The 12,458-nt window shown below is 39.5% G+C and overlaps 1 protein-coding gene across 1 annotated transcript; it reads right to left on the reverse strand.

The window, feature by feature from the left end:
- Window positions 1-775: 775 nt before the first annotated feature.
- On the reverse strand, window positions 776-10,516 carry LOC126827533 (cartilage matrix protein). Its single transcript, XM_050556987.2, has 10 exons — window positions 10,410-10,516; window positions 9,712-9,727; window positions 7,852-8,424; window positions 7,300-7,398; window positions 6,633-6,665; window positions 5,446-5,877; window positions 3,857-3,994; window positions 2,910-2,933; window positions 1,735-2,277; window positions 776-1,070 (listed from the first exon to the last, which is right to left on the reverse strand). Exons 1-10 carry the CDS (start codon window positions 10,455-10,457, stop codon window positions 1,051-1,053), a joined length of 1,926 nt encoding a protein of 641 aa, XP_050412944.2. The 5' UTR covers window positions 10,458-10,516; the 3' UTR covers window positions 776-1,050.
- Between the last annotated feature and the right edge of the window lie 1,942 nt (window positions 10,517-12,458).

Raw genomic sequence — 12,458 nt, forward strand, 5'->3', positions numbered from 1 at the left:
AATCTGGAAAGGAAATGCTGAATATCGATAGGGTTTGTCCTCTCATGATCACAATGCTTCACACTAAATTTAAAAAACATCCGTCAAAAACTGTAGCCTCTAACGTGTTAACAAGGTTTTCAGAAAAGGGGGCATAAATCTGAATATCCATAGGGTGATTTCCCTATGTCAGCCCCCCCCCCCTTCCCCTCAATACTGTGTACATATTAGTGTGCATGAAACAGAACCATTGACAGCTGGCCATTCTATGAAACACTGCTGCACTGGTAATAATTTCCCTCAGAACACACTGTATGGTGTATGCCCTCTTCATTAGACCTTTACGAGCAGAACAGCTTGATGTTAAGAAAAGGGAAGAAAACACAAACTAGGTCATTTTCGGATTCGGATTAACTTGCGGTTCAATTTTATTTCAAAGATTTGACTGTGCGAAGATGTCTTTAGCAGCTAATTGGCTTTAGCAGTGGGAGGAAACTGGAGAACATGGCTACCCCCCCCCCCCCACCCCAAGAGTTTGACAGGTGACCCTACTCCTTGCTACATACAAGCTTGATATCAAAATCACACCACATGACTCAATGACAGACCTTATGATCTATTGAGCATGTATAAGACCATTTGGTCTTTCATCAACCCCACCCACCCCCTTTCAGGATGTTGAACGCCATTTCATTTCAATTTGATAAGATGAGGAAACTGTCAACTTCTGATATAACACAATCTTAAATTTTAGCACAATATAAAAAATCTTTTAAAAAAAAAGAAAAAAATCATAATTGATTATTACAATTTATTTACAAAACTTATAACAAATACTATTGGTATTTCATATTTCATACAAAACTTATAATAAATACAATTTGAATTTAATATTTCATACAAAACGTTAAATAAATACTATTGGAATTTAATATTTCATACAAAACGTTAAATAAATACTATTGGTATGCTATATTTCATACAAAAATCATCATGAATACTACAGAAGTTCAAACATAGTGGGCTCTTTAATAAAATATAATAAATTAAATTATCTGTTTTCTAGAATAATTACACCGGAGATCGAAGAACTGAAAATATAAAAATAGAAAATTATTTTAAGGTTAACATGAAAGAAGCAAAATAAAAACGTCTTAAACCATCAGAAGAAGAAACTAGGTCATTTCGGGACAAACATATGGCATAATTTGATTTTTGTGGATAGGGGTCTTTAGCAGTGGGAGTAAACTGGGGGACCTGGAGAAACCGACAAGTTTAGGCATGTGACATTATTCCATGTTAGGTAAAACCCTGAGATAAAAAGCCCAGCCACTGTCAAACTTTATATCCAAAGCGCGAATGCACATAAACAAAAAAAATTGTTTGTTTAAAATGAAATGGGGATGTTTAACGTCAGGCGTTGGCCATACAGTGTGCCATGAGAAAAAATTTGCCTTGACAGTGGCGCAACAGCCTACTCTAATTTCGAATTCCAACTTTCAAGGCCTCTTTTACGGGCACACCAAAATCTACACATCTGAACGAATGGACACTACCCTTGTCAGGCCCTTCATCCTACAGTGACAAGTGGAAACCCTGCTGGAATATTCTGGGGAAGTTTCTTGGCCAACAACGGGGTCAAACCCCGGACCACCTACCTAGTGATCCAGTGCCTTACTCACTGAGCCACCGGGGCTCCCAAAGAACGTTTGGACTTTTATCGGTTTAAAACTGAATTAAATGTAGACTACTCACGATTACAAATTCTGTTTAATAGTCCCTGTCCTTGACCCAACTCTTTATACCGAACCAGGAATTGGTCTGCTGGTTTGGCGACCAACTGTAAAATATCTTTCTCACCTGTGCTGCTACCAGCTACCATGATAACCCGGATGTTATTAAGTCGATGATAAGCTCGCTGCAATTCCCGCGCAGTTTCTTTGAAATCGCTGATTGGTCCACTGGTGAAAAGGACAATAACTCTCTTGGAATTTTTCCTGGCATATCGACCAGTCAAGGTCTGTCGGGCAGTGGCTAATAATTTGGACACCCGGACATCACTTTGTACCGTGATAGCCCTGGCAAACCCTTTTGCATTGTAATACTGTAATGGATTGATACTGCCGACATCAGGGCAATCACTGGACTCCAGTCCAACATGTACGGTTTCTCTTCCCACGTCAAGTCCCTGTGCAACGTTGCCAATAACTTCCAGATTGTTCGACATTTCGGCGAAACTGGCCTGGCTAAAGTCGGTTACAAACATGACATCAGCTGGTGACCGACTACCACAGCGAGCTAGAATAAATGAAAACTTCGTCAATTTGAGACTGACATGTAGTCAATTACATTTCAATGGTTATGTGGTACAACAAGAGGGATAGAGAGAGAGAAATGCGGTTTAACGTCCACTCGACACATACTTTAAATAATTCGAGGTTGGACAGGTGACCCTACTCCTCGTGCATGCGTTAAGCATTCGGCCCCACCCCATCCAAGAGGGATATAATATTGCCCAAGAGGTGGAATATCCCCCTACTCTTCTTCAAATTCCACCTGTTACTGGTAAGGCTTCTTGTATCGTCCTTTTTTGAACAACTTTGTGCACATTTTCCTGCACATTTTCGGAGCTCTTTTCGGGATTTGGACAAGGCAGTGCCCTGCCACTCAACTACTACATCTGTTGAGATCTACCCTGCAACTAATTAAAATGGGTACTGCTAAAAAAGAGAATCATTAAAAGCAAATCCTGTGGTACGTTCTTGGTAACACCGGGTGGGGGGGGGACCATACAGAAATATTTTGGGGTACATCTTGGTTCGTCATGAGCCAGCACCTCACAACGTGAGTCACCTTGGCTCCATATTCGATTAACTGTTTTCTCAAAATCTTTGACATTTGCTTTTACCAAAAGTTATTTCAATACTTACTTAAAATGTCTTTTTGTTCTTTGGCTAGAAAATAAATCAAATTTTTTTTAAAATAAACAAATCAAGAATACACTAATACAGCATAAATGTTTTAACTGGATGGAGCAATAAACTATATCAGATACTCACGGAAATGAAATGCAATGGGGTTTAACCTCCAACTGTTCTGCTCCAACTGGGCTAATGAAGATGGGCATACGCAATACAGTGTGCTATGAAGGAAATTTTGCTCGGACAGCGGCACCACAGCCAATGCAGGGATCAAACCCCCAACCCCCAGGCTATCGAGAAAGTGTCTTATCCACTTAAGCACTGTGGCCCCCCCCCCCCCACTTACGGAAAGCTAAGCTACTAATTTACTTGGGTAACGTCGTATTATACAATGAAATTGTCTGTTTAATCATGCTTGGTACTTGATGATTACCCTAATGCTTGTAGGGTGGGTGAATGTTTTAACATGTGCGCTTTAGATCATAAGGTCTGTCACTGAGTCAAGTGATGTGGTTTAGATCCCCGCTTATACCATCTTCAATAGAAGGCTTGAACTCGCTTTAACTACGTACATCTTATCCAGGCCTTCACGTAATACCCTGCATATGTCGGCACTAATATCGATTGGGTAGAAGCCCAGCCTGTGAGCCTATCAGATTCCTCATCGTCACGAATACCAAGTCTAGCACTTTTACCCTAAAATGTCTACCTGTGATAATTGAGTTGCAAAGTTCAAGGTTCATTCAATGTCAAGGTTTCCGTGGAGGTCGCGATGTCACAACCTCTGATTGGACGCTACTGCTCAGCTCACGTGTCTTTAGATAACATAGCTATAAATTCGGGAATTGTGAAGTAAACAAGCAGTCGTTGCTTCAGGAACATGCGCTTGTACGTAACCTCTGTAGTCTTCTCCCTACATGTAAGGGAACAATTATTGAAATACTTGAAATACTTACATGTGGAACATGTTTTGAAAGCTAACAGATTTTTGATGGTTCCGAGGGCATTATATCCATTTACTTGATAAACATAATTGGATTCTGGTCGAGATCCAATGTTTTTTAATTCTTCCATGTCCAAATCACTTCCAACACCTAAAATAGGAGAAATATATTTAAAAACCTGAGAAGTTCAACTGTACCAACTACATGTAGGCCCAATCTGATCAAAACACAGATCCTATTTTGTTTTGTTTTTTATAGTTCAGAATTTCGTTTTACTTTTCTTTCCTATACTAGGGAGAGAGAGAGAAATGGGGTTTAACGTCCACTCGACACAAACTAGGTCATTTCGGGACTAACACATGGTTCAATTTTATTACAATAATTCGCTTGGGCATAGGGGTCTTTAGCAGTGGGAGGAAACTGGAGGACTCGAAAACCCACGAGGTTGAACAGGCGACCCTACTCCTTGTCACGTACAACCGGGGATTCGAAACCACGCCAGTTGAATCTATGACAGACTTAATGATACAGCGCGCATGTGCTAACCACTAAGCCATCCAACCCCCTGTATCGAAACGTATCTTCAAGAACCAGATCATAGACTAGATAGGGACAATCCTATCGTAATGCATCGCATGACAGTGGGAACCTACCATTAGAGGTAAATTTTGCCTGGGCAGTAACATTTCGGCCTATCAACAATTCCAAGTATCAAGTGTTATTTCATATATACATCTGATGTGAAAATGAAATGAAATGGGGTTCAACGTCCTACTGTTCTGCTCCTATACTGGGCTAATGAAGACGAGCATACGCCATACAGTGTGCAAGAAGGGAAATTTTGCCAGGGCAGCGGCACTATCACCTACTCTTATATCGAATTCCAACTGCTAGGGGATCTTTTACGTGTATTCTAATATATACATGGGACCTCAATTTTTTGTCTCATCCGAAGGACTAGACAGCTGTCCTTGTCAGGCCCTCCGTCCTGCATCACTGACAAGGGGGAACGACGCCGGAAAATCTGGAATGACTTTCTTGGTCAATGCAGGGATGGAACACCCGACCTCCAGGCTAGCGAGCCAGCGTCTTACCCACTTAGCCGCGTGATCCCCTACATCAGATGTGATTGACTAGATGATGCACATCCTTAAAAGGGGAAACCCTCATGAAGAAACTTTCTCGGCTGAACAAATGACTATTGGACTGTGAGCTAGTGTGTTCCTCACTGAGTAACTGGAAATGACCAAATTCGAAATAAAATGAAATGGGGTTTCAACGTCCTACTTTTATGCACCGACTGGGGTACTGAAGACGGCAGACGCCATGCAGTGTGCTACGCGTGACCTTGGTTTTCCATCCCATCCAAACGACTATATGCCATTGTCAGGACAATGGAAAACCGTGCCAAAAATAAATCCTGAGGAACTGGGCCCTGTTTCACGAAATTTTAACTAAAGATAAAATCCAAATTTTAGTAGATACTTCAATTTTGATTGGCTAAGCACTAAAATCAATCTAATATTATCCAATCCAATTTTATCTTAGTTAAAATTTCGTGAAACAGGCCCCTGACCAAAAATGAATATAAGACTACTCACCAACAGCAAACATGTAAACACCAGAGGCCTTGATACTCGCTGCTTCTCTCGCTGTATCCATCTGGCGACGGCTGATCCCATCCGTAATGACAATGACGATCCGAGCCAGTTCGGGACGAGCGCCATTTTGTGGAGACAGCATTTGTTCTCTGACAACTTCCAAAGCGAGGTTAGTGTAAGTGTTACCACCGGTGTATTCAATATCGGACACTGCTTTCATAATACTCTGTTTGTCTTGGAATTTATTCAAATAAAATTCAACCTTGGGTACATCACTAAAGGTTAAGACTCCTATCTGGGTTTTGGATGGTCCGATGTCAAACAATGAAATCACGTCATTGACAAAGGTCAGTTGTGTAGAGAAGTCCCTGTTGTCAATACTACTGGATTTATCCAAGACAAAGATGATGTCCGAATTTTTTCCACTACATTCTAAAAAAAAAAAAAAAAAAAAAAAAAAAAATACTTTCTCCGTTTTGAGATTATCAAAGATGCATTATTTTTAAAAGGGCTAAATCTATCTACTAAAGTATTTTGGCTTCAAATGTTATCAAACTATCATTTATACATTTATTAACATGGCCCGCCAATAATCAAGTCTCTAGATCATCTAAAACAAATAATCGAGACTTAATCTTGTTTGCTACAATAATAAAACAATGTCCACTACATCTTCAAACATTCATACCTTTATACTGAATAGAGTAATTTGAATGAAATTTTCAATATATTCATTTTTCATTATCTATTTTTGAACTATTATTGCATGCCAACATATACACAGGACCGCAATTTTTAAACGAAGGCTGTTCCTTGCCAGTCCCTCCATCATAGATCACTGTCGAGGGGAAATCATGCCAGAAATTCCTGAGGAACTTCCTCAGCTAACACCCAGACCTTCCAACGCAGTGAGCTAACATCTTACTCACTTTGGTCATTTTGAGACCGACATAGGCAATGTGTAAATGAGTGGAAATTTCTAACAAAATAGAGCTAACAAAAATGGGCCAACACTATGCAGCAGTGTGCTATGAGTGAAATTTTGACCGGATAGAAGTGCTTCAGCCTACTGCCTGGGTCTTTTACGTGCACACCAATGTGTACACAGGACCGTAAATGTTTTCCAAATGACTAGAATGACTTTTTCTTACAAACTATACAAAAGAATATAACTTGAATTTTCTTACCCTTCTCTGTGTCCTTATCTCCCTGCATCTCCTCTGAAATAATAATTTAATGTTGCACTTAAAAAGCAAGAAACATATTGCTCAAAACAAACTGAATGGTCGTTAACAACAGATCAACCATATTGAGACCCACAAAGTACCTTTGTCAGTCAATCTACATTCAGACTCTGTTTGGGAGAAGACGGGGAAAGTAACTGGTACCATACTATTGATAGTTTTATCGACACAAATAGGTCATTTTTGGACTAACATATGGTTCAAATTTTTAAGTCAATAATTCCCTTGTGCGTAGGGGTCTTTAGCAGTGGGAAGAAACCAGAGGACCTGGGCAAAACCCACTAGGTTGGACAGGTGACCACTAGGTCATCCCCCCACACCACCCCAGGCATATGCAATGCAGCCGCAGGTTCTTTTATGTGCATGCCAACATGTACACAGGATCTAGGCGTTTCATGCTATCAGTCTAACTACATGGTGTTTCTTATCAGACCCTCCTTCCTGCACTACTTACACAGGGGAAACCAGGGAACTTTCTGAGCAAAAACATGGATGGAACCCAGGATCTCCTGGTTAGTGAGTGAGCCACTTTGGTTCCTTGTTGCTAAGAGAAGACAAACAAAATTCATATTTTCTTCCACCTATATGGATAGATTTTTTAACTTTTTACCTTCAGTGGTTGTTTCAGGCTTCTTTGTTGTCGTAGTTGGAGCTCGGGTTGTTGTTGTGGTGGTTGTTGTCGTTGTGGTAGGTATGGGAGTTGTGGCAGCTAATAAAATAAAAGAAGGGAAATGAAATGGGGTTTGACGTCCTACTGTTCTGCTCGGAATTGGGCTGATGAAGACGGGCTATGAAAGAAATTTTGCCCGGACAGCGGCACTACGGCCTACTCTTATATCGAATTCCAACTGTCAAGGGATATTTTATGTGCACACCAATGTTTTTTGTCCCAGGCTAGCTAGCCAGCATCTTACCCACTTTGCCACCGTAACCTTCACAAAAGAAGGGAAAACAAATTAAGTGATAAGTGTCTAATAAGCATAATAGTCAAAAACAAAAAGCATAATAGTCAATAGTCAAAAACAAAAAGTATAATAGTCAAAAACAATAGTCAAAAATGTTATACTCTCCCTGCTTAAAAATACTGGCATTTTAATTCTTAAACTAGCATCTCATATTGTTTTAAATGAAGCATCTCAAAAACGAAAGTTGACAATCTTACCTTCACAGGCTTTCAGAGCAAGACGATCTTGAATTCCTTTCAATTTACTATAATTATCCACCTTGACAACAAATTCATCTGATGGTTTACTCGCCATTCCATTCAATTCATCTAAATCAGCAGCACCAACTCCAATAGCAAAAATGGTAATACCCTTGTTACGTGTTTTCTGTGCCTCGACAAGTGTCAAGGTGCCATTGGTTGACTCTCCATCAGTGATGATGATGGCAATTTGTGGCAGGTTTGGTCGAGCGCCATTTGCAGGGTTGAAGATAGTGTTTCGTGCATATCTCAGACCCAATCCTGTATCCGTGTAATCCCCTTTCGTAAAAGTAATATTTTTGATGGCTGCAATTACCAAATCTTTGTCGCTGTAGGAGTTGAGGAGAAATTCATTCCGGTAGCCTTCTGAGAAGGTCACAGCCCCAATTCTGGTCTTGTCAGTGCCAATATCAAAGGAGGAAGCCATCTCTTCAACAAACTTCAGCTGTGCTTTAAAATAGGGTGGCCAGATACTTCTGGAAGCATCGATGATGAAAACGACATCTGCTGATAAGCCGCATCCTTTGTCACCTGGAATTAAGAACATTTTAAACAAGATCGCAAACCTAGAGAAAATTGGGTTTTAACATCCCCTGAACTTAATTAAACTATGTCATTTCAGGACTAACATAATTTGCTTGCATCGGAACTTGTTGGTATGTGAGCCAATGTCATACTAAACAAGCCATATATAGTGGCTTAAGAGAGAGAGAGAAATGGGGTTTAACATCCACTCGACACAAACTAGGTTATTTCGGGACTAACATATGTTTTTTTAAGATTTTATTTCAATTAATCGCTTGCGCGTAGGGGTCCCTAGCTGTGGGCTCAAACCGGAGGACCCGGAGAAAACCCACGAAGTCAGACTGGCAACCCTACTCCTTGTCACGTACAACCCCCCCATAGTGGCTTAAACTCAGGATATAAAAAAGTTCTAGAGAATGGACTACAATTGGGCAATTGGAAGATCATTGAAAGTATCCCGTTTTAATTTGGCCCGGATTTGAAAATGCAATGGGGTTTAATGTCCTACTGTTCTGCTCTGACTTCTCGGATTTAGTTTCCCCACAGTCTAATCCACACTAATATGTTCTGGGTACTTACAAATTGATTATATAAAATTTATTTAATGATATATTATGGGAGATAAGATAAAGAGCTGGCAGTTCTACTATAATAGTTAAAAACTACATAATGTAAAGGGAATTTGCTAAAAATTTCAGTCAATTTAGCGATTGAATTTTCGACCTAGCCTTGATCATCATTCCTCAAGTCGGTACGATAAACACAGTCTTGATTATCCGTTTTTGGATTTATTCATGAAAGTTTAGCGGCAAATCGGATCCTAATCCAGTAAATATAACAGGCTAGCGATGACATCGAGAATTGATTATGGTCTGGATAAGTTAATTAATGTCTAATTAATAACTTAGAGAACATTTCAGGCCTAAAGAAAGACCTGCAATAGGCAGATTTAGCTCTTGCATAATATATGTTTTAATGAACAAAATCTAAATACAAATTGCAGCTAATCTCCCTGAGATAATTTAGGGACTAACAAATGGTTTGATTTTATTTCAATAATTCAGGGATCTTCAGCAGTGACAGGCCACCCTACTATTTGTCAGATCAAAACTATTTGTGAAATGAAATGAAATGGGGTTTAGCGTCCCACTGTTCTGCTCCAAACTGAAGACGGAATCTATTTGTGGGATCAAAACAATCTGACATGACTCAATGGCAGACCTTACGATCCAAAGCACACGTTTAAGATCATTCGCCCACCTAACAACCCTATACAGATTACAATTAACTTACCTTCAACTGAAGGAATCTGAAAAACAAAATTATACAATATTAAAGTGAGACTAAGTTTATTGAAACCAGAATAATTGTAATTAATCGTATTAATTACTTAATATGCTTATTAAATTAGAAATTCTAAAGTTAATCCATAGTTGAACACGAATTGCATCTGTCAACGGTTCTTTTACGTGTATGAGAGAGAGAAATGGGGTTTAACGTCCACTCGACACAAACTAGGTCATTTCAGGACTAACATCTGGTTTAATTTTATTTCAATAAATCCCTTGCGTGTAGGGGTCTTTAGCAGTGGGAGGAAACCGGAGGACCCGGAGAAAACCCACAAGGTTGGACAGGTGACCCTACTTTACGTGTATGCCACTCAAATGTACACAGGACCTTGGTTGGCTTTTTGTCCCATTTCAATTGACTCGACACTTCCGGCCTGCACCACTGACAAAAGTTCAACCATGCCAGGAAATACTGAAGTAAAATTTTCTCGGCCCCAACACCGGGAGCAAACCCAAAACCTCCTGGTTAGGGTCTTACTTACTTGGCCACTGCGGCTCCCAGCATTATACCTATTGGACGCCAAAACAATGATGGTATCAAATAGGGGACAACAAAGCCCTAACCTGTTCCTCAATCTAATTGCAAATAAAATAAAATATTGTTTATATAAAAAAAAAATATTTATATATACATATATTTACCTCCAACATGGCCGCAGAAAGGCAGAAAATACACAACTGGAAAATCATCTTTGATACGAACAAAACGAATAATATAAAACTTGAAAATATCAGCTCCAATGTATTGGTTATCTTAAACAAGTTTACGTCTCTATACCCCTCACTCCATCCTTTTATAGAGAAAATCTTCAAAAATAATTATACCTTCCCTTCTAATCAGACAAACAATTATTTCATTAATTTATTTATCTAATAATAGGAAATCATATTTCATAGTAAATTATTATTGATAACATAACTCTGTGATGAGTTGTTGTTCTGGGAGTGACTCAGTTTGTAAATTTGTGGAGTAAATATTAACAACACTTATCTAATATTTATTTACTGCATGGTTTTATAAATATGCCTCACATGTAGATAATATATACTATAACAGAACTTGTCTGCTAAAATCAACCTTTCTCATCATGGTGGTCATGCAAAATGGTTTTAGCCCCCAAAATGATCTAGTTTGTATTCGAGTGGACGTTTTAAAAGCTCCATTTCTCCCTCGCTAATTGGTTTGTGCCAAAAAGGGTAGTTACTACATGTAGTTCAGACTGCAGGTCACTATTTCTACAAAATAGCTACTCCAATAATAAAACTGGATCTGATAATTGGGTCCTATGGAAACTTTAGGTATTGTTTGATGATTCCAGCAACTGACTGGGTTCTAGGAAATGAGAATTCCACTTTGGACCATTGTGATCTCCAGTTGACCGTGGTTACTTATATTCTAGGCTTACCAAGGCCATTAAGATGCTTCTGTTTAAACTAGTTTAAAACTGCCATTTTTTGGTGGTGGGGGGGGGGATGGGTTGGGGGGAAAGGTAGTGTTGCGTTTACATATACTATAAGCCAAACCAGTTTAACTATTTTGACCTTGTCGGTTAAAAAAATAAAATGTAGATGTCGTCATTTTAATATGAAGATAATTTACTGAGCGTGCACCATAGCTTGTCGGAGCCTATGTTTTAAACCAATCCGTTCCTATTGGCAAGATAACCGAATTGTCTTGAAGACAAGTAGAGAGCTGGGGTTTTTAAACTTGTTTATTTGCCCCGCGTTAGCATTCAGACAATAAAGTTAAAACAATTTCAAATTCTACAGCATGTAACTTGACTGACAGGTAAGTGAAAGTTACTTCTTAAGCGGTTTGATTTCACTACCAGTCAGTCAAGACTTAAAAATGAGTGAAACTAGAGCCCCTTTTTCTGAACCCTTATTCCAGAAAGAGAGAGTGAGAAATGGGATTTAACATCCACTTGACACAAACTAGTTCATTTCGGGAATAACATATAGTTCAATTTTATTTCAATAATTCGGTTGCGCATAGGGAGGAGGAGGCTGAAGGACCTGGAAAAAACCCATGAGGTTGGACAGGCGACCCTACTCCTTGTCACATACAACCGGGGAATCGAAACCACATGCGAGTTGACTCAATGACAGACCTTATGTTACAGAGCACATGAGCTTTCACTACCAGTCAGTCAAGACTGGTTAAAATGAGTGAAACTACAGCCCCTTGTTCTGAGCGAACCCTTATTCCAAGTCATGAGAAATTATTTATCTATTTATAACACTACGTGGTCTTGTGAGCAGGGGCTAAGTGAGAGGGATGCAATGACGAGCTTTGTGTCATGGTTTAGAGTTTTGGTGTCCCTCGCAAATGGCAAAAAAATCATGTGGTTTTAATTTGGTTTTCAATAGTATAATCATAATGCTCAACCAGTGTCAAACATATACCGTGGGTCAAATATGCTACAAATCGAAACTCTAGCATATTCCACACAGCCCAATATTACACGGTGGCAAAGGGAGAGACTGCCGCCCCACCCCCTCCCATACATATAAATATTGTTTTTTGGGGGGCCGGATGAGATCGTGTTCCAGTGTCAAACATATACAGTGGGTCAAATATGCTACAAATCAACTCTAGCATATTCCACACAGCCCAATATTACACAGTGGCAAAGGGAGAGACTGCCACCCCACCCCTACCCACAACCCTGCCACACATATATTGTTTTT

The sequence above is a fragment of the Patella vulgata genome, chromosome 7, assembly GCF_932274485.2.
Source record: "Patella vulgata chromosome 7, xgPatVulg1.2, whole genome shotgun sequence".
NCBI lineage: Eukaryota > Metazoa > Mollusca > Gastropoda > Patellidae > Patella > Patella vulgata.

Bases quoted from the DNA above. Each gene is read 5' to 3' on its own strand.
- LOC126827533 (XM_050556987.2), bottom strand. From the start codon at position 10,457: ATGATTTTCCAGTTGTGTATTTTCTGCCTTTCTGCGGCCATGTTGGAG. The intron at 6,666-7,299 runs GTAAAAAGTTAA...TTATTATTTCAG, and splicing joins GCCTGAAACAACCACTGAAG to AGGAGATGCAGGGAGATAAG. The intron at 1,071-1,734 runs GTGAGTAGTCTA...TTATATTTTCAG, and splicing joins ATTAAACAGAATTTGTAATC to TTCTTCGATCTCCGGTGTAA.